This window comes from Alternaria infectoria (assembly GCF_024043175.1).
Source record: "Alternaria infectoria strain BMP 0036 chromosome Unknown scaffold_4, whole genome shotgun sequence".
Classification (NCBI taxonomy): Eukaryota; Fungi; Ascomycota; class Dothideomycetes; order Pleosporales; family Pleosporaceae; genus Alternaria; species Alternaria infectoria.
Genome location: NW_026250693.1, coordinates 1854148 through 1869835, shown reverse-complemented (window position 1 = coordinate 1869835; position 15688 = coordinate 1854148). Strand labels below are relative to the sequence as shown.

At 52.7% G+C, this 15688-nt stretch overlaps 4 protein-coding genes across 4 annotated transcripts; 1 reads left to right on the top strand and 3 right to left on the bottom strand.

The window, feature by feature from the left end:
- Window positions 1–489: 489 nt before the first annotated feature.
- J4E92_003625 (uncharacterized protein) lies at window positions 490–1485 on the bottom strand (the record flags this gene model as incomplete). The annotated part of the gene is made up of 1 exon (XM_051495021.1): window positions 490–1485. One exon carries the CDS (start codon window positions 1483–1485, stop codon window positions 490–492), a length of 996 nt encoding a protein of 331 aa, XP_051355314.1.
- Window positions 1486–2833: 1348 nt separating this feature from the next.
- Window positions 2834–3554, bottom strand: J4E92_003624 (uncharacterized protein; the record flags this gene model as incomplete). The annotated part of the gene is made up of 2 exons (XM_051495020.1): window positions 2834–3398; window positions 3550–3554. 2 exons carry the CDS (start codon window positions 3552–3554, stop codon window positions 2834–2836), a joined length of 570 nt encoding a protein of 189 aa, XP_051355313.1.
- Window positions 3555–7664: 4110 nt separating this feature from the next.
- J4E92_003623 (uncharacterized protein) lies at window positions 7665–8252 on the top strand (the record flags this gene model as incomplete). The annotated part of the gene is made up of 2 exons (XM_051495019.1): window positions 7665–7671; window positions 7750–8252. The coding sequence occupies 2 exons, from the start codon at window positions 7665–7667 to the stop codon at window positions 8250–8252; spliced, it is 510 nt and encodes a 169-aa protein (XP_051355312.1).
- Window positions 8253–8720: 468 nt separating this feature from the next.
- On the bottom strand, window positions 8721–14775 carry J4E92_003622 (uncharacterized protein; the record flags this gene model as incomplete). Its single annotated transcript, XM_051495018.1, has 10 exons — window positions 8721–8866; window positions 8933–9710; window positions 9757–10101; window positions 10148–11348; window positions 11417–11690; window positions 12364–14117; window positions 14165–14397; window positions 14458–14528; window positions 14590–14677; window positions 14728–14775. The coding sequence occupies 10 exons, from the start codon at window positions 14773–14775 to the stop codon at window positions 8721–8723; spliced, it is 4938 nt and encodes a 1645-aa protein (XP_051355311.1).
- Window positions 14776–15688: the final 913 nt, after the last annotated feature.

The window sequence follows — 15688 nt, the reverse complement described above, 5'->3', positions numbered from 1 at the left end:
AGCATCCCCCCTTGTCTACTTCCGTCTGTGGGGTCCGCGGGACCCGTGGACACGACACGGCTACAACGTTACGGGCAGCGGGACGTTCTTTCTCCCCAGAGAAGTTCTGACAGCCATTTTGGCGTCGAAGGATTTCGCTCTGGAGAAATCGAACAAGTCTACATCACTCTACCTAGGTATGGAGAAGACTCTGCGCACGTGACGAAGCCTATACGCGCAACGCAGTCTCGTACCTTCACAACCGTACTTCACGAAATCTTCGCGCTAATGCGCAATCGCGTTCTTGAACACTTCGAAACAGTTGCTTCTTCATGTATCATCAATTCGCGTGTGATGGTTGTACGGACTGTGCACAAAATTCGCGAGATCTTCGCACAAACATGGGCCAAAACAAGTTCTTGTCACGTTTGTATATTGCTAAGGGAGTACAGTATCTAGAATCTAGCAAAAGAAGCGCTTCGAATACAGGCACGATAGACGACGCGCAAGCTACTCCATGAAAGGCTTGACCAACTCCAAAGACTTCTCCCACAACAACCTCTCCTTCTCCTCATCGTACGCATGAGGCGCATAACCGGGCTCGTCGGATGCAGGGTCTGGATTGAGTACGCTGGAGATCTGGCACTCTTCAAGATACTTGCCACCCTGGTCTTCCAAAGCCTTCGCGGTAGCTGCCCAGACCGTAGTCGCAGCACCTTGCTGCGGGCTCTTGAGCGCCTTGCCGATATTGGGGTTCTTATCCCACGACTCCATCGTCTCCTTGTCGATATGCGTCATGAGACCGGTGAAGATCAATCCGGGATGGACCGAGAACGCCAATACACCTTGGCTTCCGTATCGGCGGTTGAGTTCGGTTGCAGTGTAGATGTTGGCTGTTTTGCTCTGGCCGTAGGCTGTCCAGGGGTGGTATTCGCCCTCGAGGTTGAGATTGTCGAGATGGATGCCACCCATGCGATGGCCGGTAGATGCAAGCATTACAACGCGTGATTTGAACTCTGGAGTGCTCGATTTGACCAGCGTGGGGAGAAGAAGTTGGACCAACAGGAAGTGAGCCAGGTGGTTCGTGCCGAACTGCGTCTCAAAGCCATCTGCGGTGCGTCCTTCTGGGCACGCCATGATGCCTGCGTTTCCAATGAAGACATTGAGACGATCGTGCTGGGCCAGGAACGAGTCGGCGCATTTGCGCACACTGGCCAAAGAGTTGAGGTCGAGCTCCAAGAGGTGAACACGGTCGCTCTCTACCAGGCTTCCGAGTGCGGACTTGGCTTTGTTGAGATCTCGAGCCGTAAGGAAGAGCGTCGCACCGGTTTCGAACAACGATTTAGCGGTCTCGATACCAAGCCCAGATGAGCAGCCGGTAATGAGGACTGTCTTGTCCAACCATTTTCCTTGGAGGTTTTCATCCGCGATGATCTGAGAGGCCGTAGGGCGTTGGTCACCGGGGCCGTTTGGCGATTGATAGGCGGATACGTAACGGGTAGTCATGCTAGCGGTTGTTCTTGGGAAGATAGGTAGTAATTGGGTGTAGAAACTGTAGTGTTTGATGAGAGATACAACAGATGGGAAGTGCTGTTCTTTTATACCCTGTTGCTGTTGTCAATCAGTGCGCTCCTTGCTCACACCTTGTATGTCCTTGATCGAAAACCTGTTGTTCAACCACCTAAACTCCGCCATTCGTAAGCAGCTCGGGGACGGTGTCTACGGACACCCTTCAAACACAGCTGAAAATAAGGGTGCCTTGCTAATATCACCGCTCTTCTGCCTGCATTGACATCTTGTCTCCGAACTAGTCTTACTAAGGAAATCGCTTTTACCAAAATGTACCGGAAACACTGCATAACGCCAGCTGTAGCATGTCGACGTGCGGAGTGGGAAGCAAACGTCGGCCCTACTCCTCATCGGCGACACAATTTAGAGGCTTGGCGCAACTACACTGCTTGTCCGATTACTCATCTACCCAACTTCACATATCGACTACTCGTCGTGTAATTCCATCGGTTTCGTGTTGAGGTCGGTCCACCGCTCTTTGCGTCAGGGTTTTGATCAGTATGAACAATGTATTACATCCTTGCGCTCATCGGCGCTTGAACTCAGTTTGCCAACCTTGGAACAGTTGCAATTTCCATTGAGAGTGATAGCTGCATCAAAAGGTGCGCTCAATAGTATCGGTAGCATCTAGATGTGAAGCGCGTCGATGCATGTGGTGTCTGCGGCAAAGGAGATAACATCATGACGTCACGTCCAGCCTCCCTACGTAGGTACCTGCCTCACCACAACATCGCTCCTTCCATGCCAGACACACTCTATCCATCTCAAATCTCCCCGAAATGTCGACACAACTCAAAACCCTCGCCAACTACGGCGTGACCGGCTTCCTCCTCAGCACCGGCCTCTTCGCCCTGCTAGCCCCCGCCACCTTCGCAGCTGGCTTTGGCATGCCGGTTGAAGCCGACACATTCGCATCTGGTTTTGTCCAGTGTATTGGCGGTCGAAATTTAACTTTTGGTATCATCGCGGGCATTTTCTTGCAACGGGGGGATGTAAAGGCCGTTGCGTTGATGGCGACGATGTTGGCGGTGGATGGGTTTGTGGACGGGCTGGTGACGATGAAGTATGCTGGGCTGGGGTTTGCGGCACCGCATTTTGGTGCGGCGGCGATTATCCCGTTTGTGAGCCGGTGGATGGCGAGTTAGGTGAGTGGGTGGGAATCAGCATGCGGGATGTAAATGTGCTGATAATGGGATAGGCATCATCATCGTACAATAGCGTGGATGCGAGATACATCGTCGTTGTAGTCTGTTGTGCGAATGAGACATCCCAGAATTCAACAATTTCATCTCTTCCTTCTCAACGAGATGGTCTCATTCATGGTGCCAAACCCCAATCGTTCGCCTTCTGCCCCCGCGGCGTTTTCATTCACCAGTCCACCGTAGCGAATCTTCAAGCTCCTCAACTCATCGGTCATGTCATCTGTCGCAGCTACCCTTTCTTCCAGTACAATTCGGCTCATGTCCGTATCGCCTACGGCTGCCATCATGATTTGGAGGAAGCCTCCATCGACCGCGGGCGCGCGATTGCGCCATAGCGACCATATCCCAATAGCCATGAAGACAGTCGCTGCTGCTAGACATATACTGTATGGAAGGATGAGATTAAGCGGGTTACTGAGGAAGTATGTACTGCGATACCTGGTACTAGTGACTGGTATCATGTCCCACCAGGTGCCGAGTGAGACAGCAGAAATCGTAATGTTTGCCAACACCTCGTTGAGCATTGCTTCGGTAATGCTGAGCGATTGTCTTGGGTCGTAGTCGACAACGGTCTCATAGCGATCGAATCGAGTAGTGTGGAAGACGGTGCCCTTGAGTAAAGCTTCAGGTCGGTTACCAGTTGCACTGCTGTACAGCTATTGGTGAAGACTCACAATTTTCAGTGTCATCGTCATAGCTACGCCCCCAACCCTCGCAGTCATAAATTGGTGTAGTGATTGATGACCCCTCTCTTTGATGACAATCTGGATCGCTGTAATGCCCTGGCTCCATTGTGGACTCCATAGCTGGATAGTCAGATGTTGGCAACGGAAGCGACGGAGATGTCCCTTGGAAAGATTTGCCCTCGATAAGTGTTCCCAGCGCGTCAAGAAGGGCCCATTCATTGGAGGCAGGTATAGCTGATGATAGATCCTGGTACCAATCATGCAATGCTTGTGTATCCGGTGGAAGAACGAGACTCAATGCTGGTTTCGCTCCTCTAGCATTGACTATTCTCGAGTGTGCTTTTGAGTCGCTGGTTGTATAATCCACTGTCTGGATACCGCGCGGAAACGTAATGCTTACATTGTAGAGCACAGACTGAGCTATGCAGATCTGTTCTTCGACCATACAATTCGCCTCCCCAGCTAGGTCTCCACTAAGCTCACGTTTAACAGTGTAGCCTGTAATATAGAATTGCCTCGACGTGTAGATAAGTCGTTCTCGATCCCATGCTGTCGTGAATCTTAGTGCCTCAATATACTCCCACGGTTTGTAGTCAAGTATGAGGGTGCTGTTATAACGTGTAGTGGTACATCTGAAGTGTGGCCCTCTAAACTGTAATCGATAAGTGGAGTTCTCTCCTGGATGACTCGGGAGAGTGAACATCTGATTATTGAACACGATTGCCTGTGCGACAAACATCAGCGCGGGCAAAGGTTCACTAGAAAGTCAGCTTTGACTGACTGGTCGTAATGTTGGACTTACCCGTAGGAGAAATATCGGTATGGAGGGTTCTCGGGCTCCCCAACGCCAGCTCCCGCTGCCCCTGTCTGAAGTGCAACGCCGCTCAAAGTAGGAAAGTTGTCGTCCCCAGCCAGATCCAAATGCAGCGGAAGAGGTGGGTTCATGACCGACAAATTGCGGTGCTCAGTGAACTCTTGGGCCTGGAAGACCACAATGAGTGCTCCTGGCGGGTAGATCGTTGCGAGCCCAATACACCAGACCAGAAGTGCCATGAGGAATAGTAAAGGCGCTCTCCGAATCCCCCGTGGGTTGAGTAACGCCAGAATATCTGTGCGGATGATGAAGAGCATCTCGACTGTCGAAAGAGGCATTGCCGTACCGCGTAAGAGGTACCAAAGATGTTGTGCAAAACACATGCCCATGCTAGCAGTCAGTGCAGCTTTGAATATTGTGCTCAATAGGATAGAGATCGCCGAAACCTGTGTCTGCGTAAGGAAGCTAGTGTCGACTGATCTCCCGTTGAGATGCTTGACGAGCATGAAGTGTCCTAGCGCTGCTAAGAGAGCTCAGAAAACGTCAGTATAGTCATTTGTCGCAGACAATTGAGACTGACCTGCAAAGAAAAACCCGAAAATTGATCCCACAGTCCTCCAGAATGTCTTCTGTCGGTGTTTACTCTTTCGTCGTGAAGAAGGCTGCGCGTCGTCCTGTTTGCTGCAGATGCGTGCTGGATTGAGGAGCCTGGTAGGACCTATGGCTCCATTTCGGTGACCTGATTGGACCTCGGACGTGCTTACACGACCTGAAAGCCTCCCATCGTATCTGGTGAACATGTGCAGATGCTGGACTGAGGGTGGCTCGTCGGCAAGACTTGCTGCGTCGTCGACTTCGATATGCTGTGAACCAAGACTATCCCTCACTTTTGGTGCGCCGACATATCTTTCCATGGTATCTGGCTTGTATCTACGAAGAGTGAAGGAGAAGGAGAGCGCAGAGAAGGAAGAATTCCCCTCGATATGGTTATGGGTCTGCGCGACGGTCGGGAGCAAAATCGTGGCTTAGACATTGCGACGGTAGCGTGTATTTGCTGACTGCATTGATCCGCGAAGCAGGTACCCAATGCCAAAGGGTTTTCCAGCGTCTTGCTTGTCCGTTATCGTTGGATATATATTGCACTACGATAAAAGTAGAGTAAAATGGAGAAGGAAGTTGGCATTGGCCCCACGCGAGATGTTCCTCGAGGCTTCTGTGACGCTAATGCATGTAAGCTGACATCTGTGGATCATGATTGGGTAGCCTACCCAGGGCACGCAAGGCTGAGTTCGCGCCCCAACACCAATGGTTACCACACTGCAAAATCGAATGTTCGAAACGGCGACTTGGATTTCTCGATTCTCACAATGGTGCTGGCAGGACTACACCGCTTGCCGCGCCAATGGGAATCGAGATACCCGGATGTTACCGCTGTCCCACCTGTCTAGGTAGGTACGTGTGGAGAGTGTTCTAGGAAAGATGATGCGGTCAAGACGCTTAAGAGGAGTTCTGAAGGATGAGGATGGGTCTGAAGACAGTAAGTGCTGCTCTAGATCGACGCGCATGCACGCCGGGTTCGCACTAAGAACGATTAGCGACTGTTGACGCAGTGTCGGCAGACCTACCCGGGCAGTCACGACACTGGTAGATATGTTCTGCCCAAGCGCGTCGTCAAGTCGATGAGGCATCTGTCAAGGTGATTCAGACCACAATCATTAACGAAGCTGAGTCTCCCCTTCCCACTCTCGGCATGAGCAGCTAACACGTGTCAGGAAGTCAGACTTGACCTCCCTCATGCCCTCGCACATCACGAGCTTGACCATCGACTCCTCGATATACTCCATGAGTCCCCCGCTGAACGTTGAATCGGTGAATACACAAGTCACTTCTTTTTCGCGCGTCACCCAGAACAGACCCTCTAGCAATCTGATACCTTGGAAAGTCATGTTTCTACTCACATTCACTAAGTCATATCTCGTGACTGCGTGCGAACATGAGGAGTATAAAAAGCGCTGGATACAATGGCATTGAGGAATGGACATCAAAGCTATACGTCTTTCACAGCCAGCCTGAACATCAATCCGCGAAAGACAAGTTCCAAAGACTTGCATTGCATCCGAATCTGACCATATTGCCGAACACGCACAGTGTATCCAACATTGAAGACTCACCCTACGACTTGATACCATGGCGCCAGTAGAACATTGGGATGTGCAAATTGCCCGACAAGACGCGTGCGTATTCGCGCAATCAGCCATCTGCGTCACAGAAGACCGCGACCTAAACATCGGCAATATACTTTGCTTCGGCTGCAAAGAAACCAATCCTCTCGTTCTTATCGACAGACTTATCGACGCAAGAGGGCATACCATTACAGATGAGAAATTTGCTGAGTGGATGCCGATCGTCGTGGAGAAATGGGAACGCGAAGATGCTATGCCTAGGCAATGCGCATGGCGACAACTGCGATTCCGGAAGACCACATCTCCAGACGCTGCTGTCTTACTTAAACGTATGAAGGAAGCAAGGCTGAGAGACAATCAAGATAAGAAGCGCAGCGACCCCAAAATTAATGTCGATCATATGCCTTGTTGGCAAGTCGATACAGACAAGGAGGTTTGCGAGTACTGCGAGGCGGCCAAGGAAAAGTACGGAAGCGTGACGTTGAGGGGACTTTTCTCAGATGGTAAACATCTTGGCCCTCGGATTCTCGAAGGTTTGATAGACTACGAGTACCGCGACATTGTATAAAGCAGACAATGAGCTTGTCTTTGGTTTATCTGTCATTTGGGTAGATCCGTGCAGGGCACGGATCTCGTGTTTGGGACAATCATTTGTTGGACAGTCACGATCACGGCTAGTGGCACTGACTGATTTGTTTCCTATGCGTGTGTTAGTATCAATGTAGCCGTGCTGGGCACGGTGCAAGCCCCGACCATCATTTGTATCATAGACAGTCATACAGTGTATGACCATATAATCCCACATTCTTTTAACACTCAACGATCTGTTTATTGTACACGGCATGAGTACTTTAGTGGAACACGATACCTTGATTCGTAAACCCACTTCCCTCGCTACAGATGCGAAAACAAGCATCTCACTCAACACCAGTCAAGCCCTCCCTCCGCCTCGGCCTAGTCAGACCCTCCAGCGGTCAAATGCTTTTAGAAGTCATAGACCGACTCACCTCCACCCAGTCACACGATGTGACTGAATGCGAGTATAAAAAGCGCTGACTATCGCAAAATATAGATACAAAGTACTCAATACACACTCTCAATTTCGCTCGATTCGTCAAGTCGATATACCGAAGAAGAATTTGAATTCTTATACAACGGTCGAAGTTGGACTCCATATCAAACGAACGTCGATCAGCAATCCACCAAAGAGAACGCTGATTAATACGACACCATGGGGGGTGTCGACGAAAACTCCTGCTTTCTCCGACGCAAGAGGACTGTTCAACACGCCCATGAAGGGATATGCTGCACTATAGGATCGACGCCCGGGTCAGCGCAGCTCTGTCAGGACTGCAAAGACGCGCATCCCTACGTCCTGAAGAAATTCCTCATGCGCATGCAGCTCCAGTTCCCCGACGACTTCTATCAAGATGGGATCAAGGCGCTCAACGCGAACTGGCAACCGAAAACTGTTCTTGAAGACGGGCTCTACCACTGTGTGTCTCGGCAGACGCGGTTCAGAGATCCGACGGGCAAGGCGGAAGAGTTTGTTGAGAAATTGACGAATGCAAGACAACTGGGAGTCAAAAAGATAAACTCTGATCCTGATTTGGTGGATGAACTGGAATATCATCTTGACGAGAAAGCTTTCAGATGTCACGACGCCGAAGGGCCTGATATGATATGCAAAAAATGCATAAGAGCGGTATCCGAACATTCAGATAAGGAAGGGACGAAGGATTTGAAGGAGTGCTTTGAAGAGGACGGGAAGACCTTGACAAAAGACGTTCTTGACGCGGCGAACGAGCAGGCGACGTGAGAGAATACCAGGCTCGACCTGTCAAATTTACCGGAAGGGGTATGAGGTTCAGTGTCATCATGTATGAAGGCCGTGGTGGGGGGTTTCCTTATGTCGTTCAGAGATCCGTGCAGGGCGGCACGTCCATTTCGTCATAGCAGTCATTCCCAAAGAGTCATCAACGGAGCTGGAGGACCCAGTGGGATATTTCCTATCAAATGTGTCAGTTTAGGGACATCTGTGTGGATATGGTGTAACCAACATTCATGCAATCCATAAATAGTCACTCACATATCGCATGTCGGCAGTGCACAAGCACCACATCTTCCAACAAGCACCCCAGCCAACAAATCATCACTCACACCACAACATCGTCAAGAAATGCGATATCTCGATTCGATAAACCCGCCTCCCTCGCTAGAAATGCGGAAACATGACTCTTGCTCAATAGAAACAGTCTAAAACGATGCAACGGTGCGCGCAATCTTCCTAGAAGCCCACAGCAAGCATCAACCCATACCCAACCGTAATAATAACACAGAAAGTAATAATACTCGCCGGCACACCCCTCGTCAAAAAGTGCTTAACAGCAAGATACCTCTGTCCAGTACGTTGATCTTCCATCATAATCGCAGCTGCATCACGTTAGCACCCATCCACTTCCCAATAACACAACTAGGGAACAAGAAAGAGAGACTTACTCATATTGGGAAACCCACTAGTCGGCAACCCCATCGCCCCACTAGCCATCAACACCGCGCCCATAACCAGCAGATTAGGATGCGGTTCCGGCATCTGCTGCCCGACCTGCTGGACAAGCGGGAGCACAATAAGCGCCGCAACGGTATGACTGATAAACGTAGCGACCACACCGATCAGCGCGCAGAAGACGACGAGAACACCATACAAGCTCATGCCCTCGACGCCGGCAGTGATGGACTCAGCGATCGTATGCAGCAGCCCCGATGAATTGACTGCTTTACCGAGGGACAGGCCGCCGGCGGCGAGGATGATGATGGTCCAGAGGAAATTGTTGAAGTCCTCTTTAGTCAGGATGCCGGTGCCGAAGAAGAGGACGATGGGGATGATGGCTACGACGCCCATGTCGCCGAAGATGGATTCAAGCTGGTGGCTCACGCACCACAGGACAATAGTAACGAGCGTAACGACGCTGATGAACCACTGCACGCCGGTGAACTTGTCCTTCAAGGGGCGGATGGGCACGATGCTGGTGCCGCGGCCGGGTTGGAAGGTGATGAGGAGGAAGACCCAGATGAGCAGGATGGAGATGATGCAGACGGGGAGTGCGACGAAGAACCAGACGCCCCAGGAGGGTTCAGGGTGCATGTTTTGTAGCGCGATTAGGTTTTGGGGTGAGGCGATGGGGGATGCGGCGCCGCCGATGTTGGAGGAGAGGGCGATGCCCATGAGGAGTGCTTTGGTCATGTCGGAATCGGCGGGGAGGTTGCGGAGGATGGGCTGCGATGTTAGCTTGGTTAGGAGGGCTTGGAAGGTGGCGACGTACCTGGATGATGGAGAAGCAGAGCACGGGTGCGGCAACGTTGCTGATCCACATACTGGCGAACATGGCGACGAACATGTTGACCACGAGTACGGTCCTTGGCTTCGTTCCAGCCTTGCTAAGGACAAAGGTAGCCATCATCTTAGCGATGTTGTACTTTGATAGCGCAGCAGCGATTGTGAAACCACCGAGTAGCAGCATGATGACTGGCGTCCACATAGCGGAAAAGACGTAAGATGCGGCTGCCTTGGATTCCAGTCTTCGGTGGGGCTCCACATCGCTTCGGACTACATTCAGTGTTACTGCGAGGAAAGGTACCAAGAGTGAAGTGACGAAGAGAGGTATGGCCTGTGGTAATTAGCATAGAACTGTGGATTTCGAATACTCTGCATACCTCGGTGGCCCACAGTAAACTGACAAAGATCACCATGGCCAGACAGTTCTGCTGCTCAGGCGCCTCCATAATGGGCACCACAAGCAGCACGACGAAGACCGCTATGCAAGCAAGCAGAATCCAGAAGGTCCTGCTGACAAGCCATTGCGGGCACCGATATCTTCCAATCGGCGTATCCACCTCCTTCATGTCTGATTCGACCTCGTCTCCTTGCCGCCTAATCTTGCCGCCTGTTGTGTCGCGTCCGAGCAGTGTATGGCTGATACCGATATTGGCCGCTTGCGCTTTCCGTTCGATTCCAATCATCTCTCGCCAAACTGTGTTTCTCTCCCATACAACGTGTTCTCGCAGATGTAGTCTCAGCTCGCGCTTCGCCTCTACAATGTCGCCCTTTGTGCCGATCTGCGCGTACGCTTCTTCCATGCGCTCGAGGTTCCGCGTGAGCGTGTCCATGGTGCTTTGCTGGAAAGGGTATGCCGGGTAGACATATTTGTTCAGGTATGTCTTTTTGAGTTTGCGGTCCATGATCTTGTCGTACTTTTTCAGCACCTTTTCGAAACCCGTCTTGTTCAGCTGGATGAAGGATCGCAGCTCGCACAGCAGAACGTAGACACTGACGGCCCGCTTCTTAAGCGACACGCCTTCGTCGTACAGCGCTGAGAAAGCCATGTCGTTGTAGTCCTCGAATGCGACGCTCGTCTTCCGTCTCGAGGAAACGTGGGAGGCTGCCATGTCTTCGTCCGTCGTCCGTCTGCGTCGCCGTTGACCGTCCGGGCTCTTCTTACGCAGCTGTGCGGTCTCGTCAACGTCTTCGTCCGAATCGTCCTCGTCTCCATCTGCCTCTGCGCCGTGGTCGGTTGATCGCCCGCTCGCACCGCTCATGGCCCGCGGTCGGTTGAAGCCGATGGCCTTGAAGACGCTTCCACTGCGCATCTTCTTCCCTGGCGGCGCATTCTCGTTCTCCTCATTGTACTCGTCCTGGTGGTACTCGAACAGCTCCTCGTCCTTGAGCAGGGCCTCCATCTCCTCGAAGATCTCATTCTCCTTGAGCTTGTAGAAAGACGTGACGCGTTCCAGTTCCGTGTCGAGGGTATTCGTGAAGACCTTGTCAGGGTCGTCGGCATCCCCGTTGAGGAGTGGTGAGGATTCGGCATCGGCGTGCGCCTGCTTCTGGTTGAGCTGCGTCTCAAGGCTGTATATCCTGTAGATAGTTCGTCAGCCCTCGATCTTACTAATACTTCCTCATTCCTGCTGAGACGCGCCACGTACTGCTTCTTCAGGTTGCTGTAGGCAATATAATGGTTGCTCCAGTCCGGCACTGCATTGAACTGCAGGCTGTGGGAGAATTTCATCTCGTCGGCCTCGCGAAGCTGCTCGAGCTTCTCCCGTCGCTTTTGTTCCCTCTTGGTCTCGCGCCGTGTCTCTTTTGGGGATGTGGTGAGTTGTTGGAGCTCAAAGGCTTGGATGGGCGCAGCGTCACGGTAAGGGCTCAAGGCGTCCAGGGTGGAGGCTTGCGGGTTGTGGAGGAGCAGTGTTAGGCAGTCTTCAGCGAGAAGACGCTACGACAGGCAGGCTAGAGGGCGTAGTCGCAGGCGGTCAGGTGGCGTGCAGCACGTGGAAATGCGGCATTGAGATGTGTGGGATTGGCGCGGAACCTTTCTCGGCGCTGGCCTGAAGATGTGGATGCGCTTTCGTCATCGCACACCAGGGCCGCGCCGGAACACATGGGCCGGCCATTGGCCCTCCGCCGCGCTCCCGCACCCACACCTCCCACGCCCACACACTGTCTCGGGATACGCGACAGGTAGCGTCTTCGTCCATCGTCACGCGCCTAAACCCCACGTCCATGGGAAGCATCATCTGTCTCGTCTTCAGTGGAACCTTTGCATGTCTTCGCATGGCCCGCTCCTGGCCGCAGCTAGTCATGGCCTGCGTCCCACCCATGCCGAAACCACTCGACCTGCATCATCGTTGCGCATAGCTCGCCCGCAATCCTCTGCGCCAATCACGCTTCAAAACGTGTGATAGCTGGTAGATCGTCTGTTGAGCCTCACTTTCAAGAAGACCATGTAGAATGCGTATAGCGAACATTGCTTGAACTTTTATTCACTTTTGGGCTATATACAATCATTTGCCTGGTGTCGCGTGAATAACATCATCGTTTAAACTGTAAAATGTTAGCAATGTTCAGTCATCTTGGATACTGTCAGACTTACACCTCAGGTCCCAGCCAATCTTGGGTCCTAGCTTGGGCAGCTCCTCCGCAACACTCTGCACGTCCTTATCACCACGTCCAGAGACACAAATGACAATGTCCTGGTCCTTGTTCATCGTCTTGGCCAACTCAATGGCACCAAAGACGGCGTGCGAAGTCTCCAGCGCAGGGATAATACCCTCGAGCTGGGACATCAGACGGAAGCCAATGAACGCCTCGGCATCAGTGCAGGCGATGAACTTGGCACGGTCGCTGTCCTTCCAGCTGGAAAGCTCTGGGCCAACACCAGGGTAGTCGAGACCAGCAGAGACCGAGTGAGTCTCGCTGATCTGTCCGTGCTGGTTCTGGATAACGTAGGTACGCACGCCGTGAAGCACACCCTTGGTTCCAGCGGAGAGTGTTGCACTGTGGCGGTCTGTGTCGATGCCGTCACCACCAGCCTCGATACCGAGAAGCTTAACGGACATGTCCTTGGAGAAGGGGTAGAACATGCCCGCGGCATTGCTGCCGCCACCAACGCAAGCAACTACAGCATCGGGAAGCTTGCCACGCTTGGCCTGCATCTGCTCCTTGGTCTCGTTTCCGATGATCGACTGGAAAGTGCGGACAATCGTGGGGAAGGGGTGAGGGCCGATGGCGGATCCGATGATGTAGTGAGTTGTGTCGAGGTGAACGACCCAAGCGCGCATGGCCTCGTTGACTGCATCGCGGAGGGTCTGCGCACCAGCCTCGACAGCAACGACCTGCGCACCGAGCAACTTGATGCGGAAGACGTTCAGGGCTTGACGCCTGACATCCTCGGCACCCATGTAGATGGTGCACTTCATGTTGAACTTGGCGCAGACGGTGGCTGTCGCAACACCGTGCTGGCCAGCTCCAGTCTCGGCAATGATCTCAGTCTTTCCCAGTCTCCTGGCGATGAGTACCTGTCCGAGAGCGTTGTTGATCTTGTGACTTCCGGTATGGTTCAGATCCTCTCTCTTCAACCAGATGTTGGCACCTCCAGCGTGCTCGGTAAGACGCTCGGCAAGATGCAAATGTCCTGGTCTGCCCATCCAGTCGTAGTAAGAACGGTACTCTTCCCAGAACTTGGGGTCTTCGATCGCTGTGTTGAAGCCCTCCTCGAGCTCAGAAAGACAATCCATGAGAGATTCAGGCACGTATTGCCCGCCAAACTCGCCGAATCGCGCGGGGAACTTGTGCTTCTCATCAAATCCATTCTGCTGGTTGGTTCCATTCGCGCCGTCCGTCTCGTCAGTGTTGAGCATCTCCAGCTGGTCGGCGAGACCGGGGCCATCTGGTGTGTCGGCATCTGTGATGACCTTGTCGACGTGCACGCCGGTGGGCTCCTTGGCCTCGTTCAATGTCTCAACGATGCCAACCTCGCGAGTTGTCTCGCGGGTGCTCTTGCCGCAGATCTCGTCGCAGTACTTCTCAACTGCCTTTGCGCCCTCTCCTGCTGGAGCCTTGATCAACGTGTTGATGATCTGGGAGCCGATAACGACACCCTCAGCAATCTTGCCTACGCTCAGGTAGTGGTCGCGTGTGCTGACACCGAAACCGACAGCCGCCGGAACATTGCCAGAGTATTTGTGGACGCGCTCGAGAAGTTGGGGGAGGGCAGCGTTCATTGTGCCGCTGGCGCCGGTGACGCCCATACGCGATACGACGTAGATGAAGGAATCGGCGATTTTGCAGAGGACGCGCATGCGGTGCTCGGAGGTAGCGGGAGCGATGAGGGGAACGTAAGAGAGACTGTCTTGTTAGTATTCGTCCCAAGCTCGTCTGAATGGTGTGCTTACCCGTAGCTGCGGCAGAAGTTCCTGAAGCGCAGAGCCTCCTCCGGTGGCAGGTCGACCATGATGAAGCCGTTGGCTCCGGCCTCCTTCGCATCCTGTAGCATCTTCTCCTCGCCGTAGCTGAGCAGCGGGTTGTAGTATCCCATGAGAAGGACCGGTGCCTTCAGACCCCGCTTCCTCGCGTCGCGGATCATCTGGAGGACATGGCCAATTGTGACGCCGTTCTTGAGGGCTTGCTATAGACACATGGTGTCAGGGAGGTTTTCCAAGGGATCGTGGCGAATGAGTCAACGTACAGTGTTGGCGGTCTGAATTGCTGGGCCGTCGGCAATGGGGTCGGTGAAGGGCATGCCGAGTTCAATAATGTCTGAGCGTGTCAATTGACTGTCGTCGCTTCGTTCGGGGAAGCAATTGCTCGTCCTACGTACCAGCACCTCCGGCCTCCATGGCCATCATGATGTCTGGTGTCTCCTCTGCGGTAGGGAAACCTGCAGTCACATAGGTGACGAGAGCAGACTACACGAATGTCAGCCTAGTCGTCTCTTCCTGGTCATGCCAGATCATACCCTGCCCTCCTTCTTGCATTGCGCAAACGTCTTCTTAATGCCGTCCATGTTGCTGAATACCGAGTCGAGAAGTTGGAGTGTGTGACAAAAGCACAAAGCCAGAAGCTGACTTCCTTATAGATGAAACAACTGTGAGTCACAGTATGGGCAGTCGTAAGGGTGCGCGGAGATATCGGGGTCTGGTATGAGTCTTGTGTTCGCAATTTATTGAGGGCCGAAGGCGGCGTAATGCCCCTCCTCTCCGGCATTAGCGGCTCAATGGGGGAAGGCGCGCGAACATCATTCCTTCTAGAAGCAAGTCTTACCAAACTCCACACTTTTTTCAACTCATACACGTCATTGCGAGACTCTTTTGTACATTAGACTACCCAACCTCGTTTTACATACATGGAAACCCGGTACATTCGCTATATGTGTAGATACAGAATACACCCCGGTCCTAACACCTCCCGCTTCGATCACTTGTGTCTTTTAGAGCTCTCCAGGATTTTGTCTTCATTCACCGTGTGGTCTCTATTAAACCAACTCTCATGACCGCATTCGATCATGTCCTTCAGGCACGATTTACAGACGGTGTCTTCCTTCGCGTCCTTCGGCATCAGGTTACAAAAGAACACGCCAGGGCTTTTTGAGTAACTTAGACCATTACTGCGTTGCCGGCTGTCGAGCACATCTGCCGTCATCTGACTATCGGCGTATCGTCCCCGGCGCGTCACGCACGTCTTGGAGTCCTCGTTCTTTTCGTCGATTTGTTTGAAGAGATCATTGAACCCTGGGTTATCGCGTCTCCAGAGGTATGCAGCAGCAGGATGGACGTCCTGACAAGTGTCGCACAGCTTAGTGCCGCGGGCGTTGCCGAGACATTTGTCCCATATCTCATATAGCGCGCAGGGTTTCGGTTTGGTATTCGACATGTTTCGTGGGTGTGGGTGGTTTGGCTAGACTTTGTGATAATCGCGAG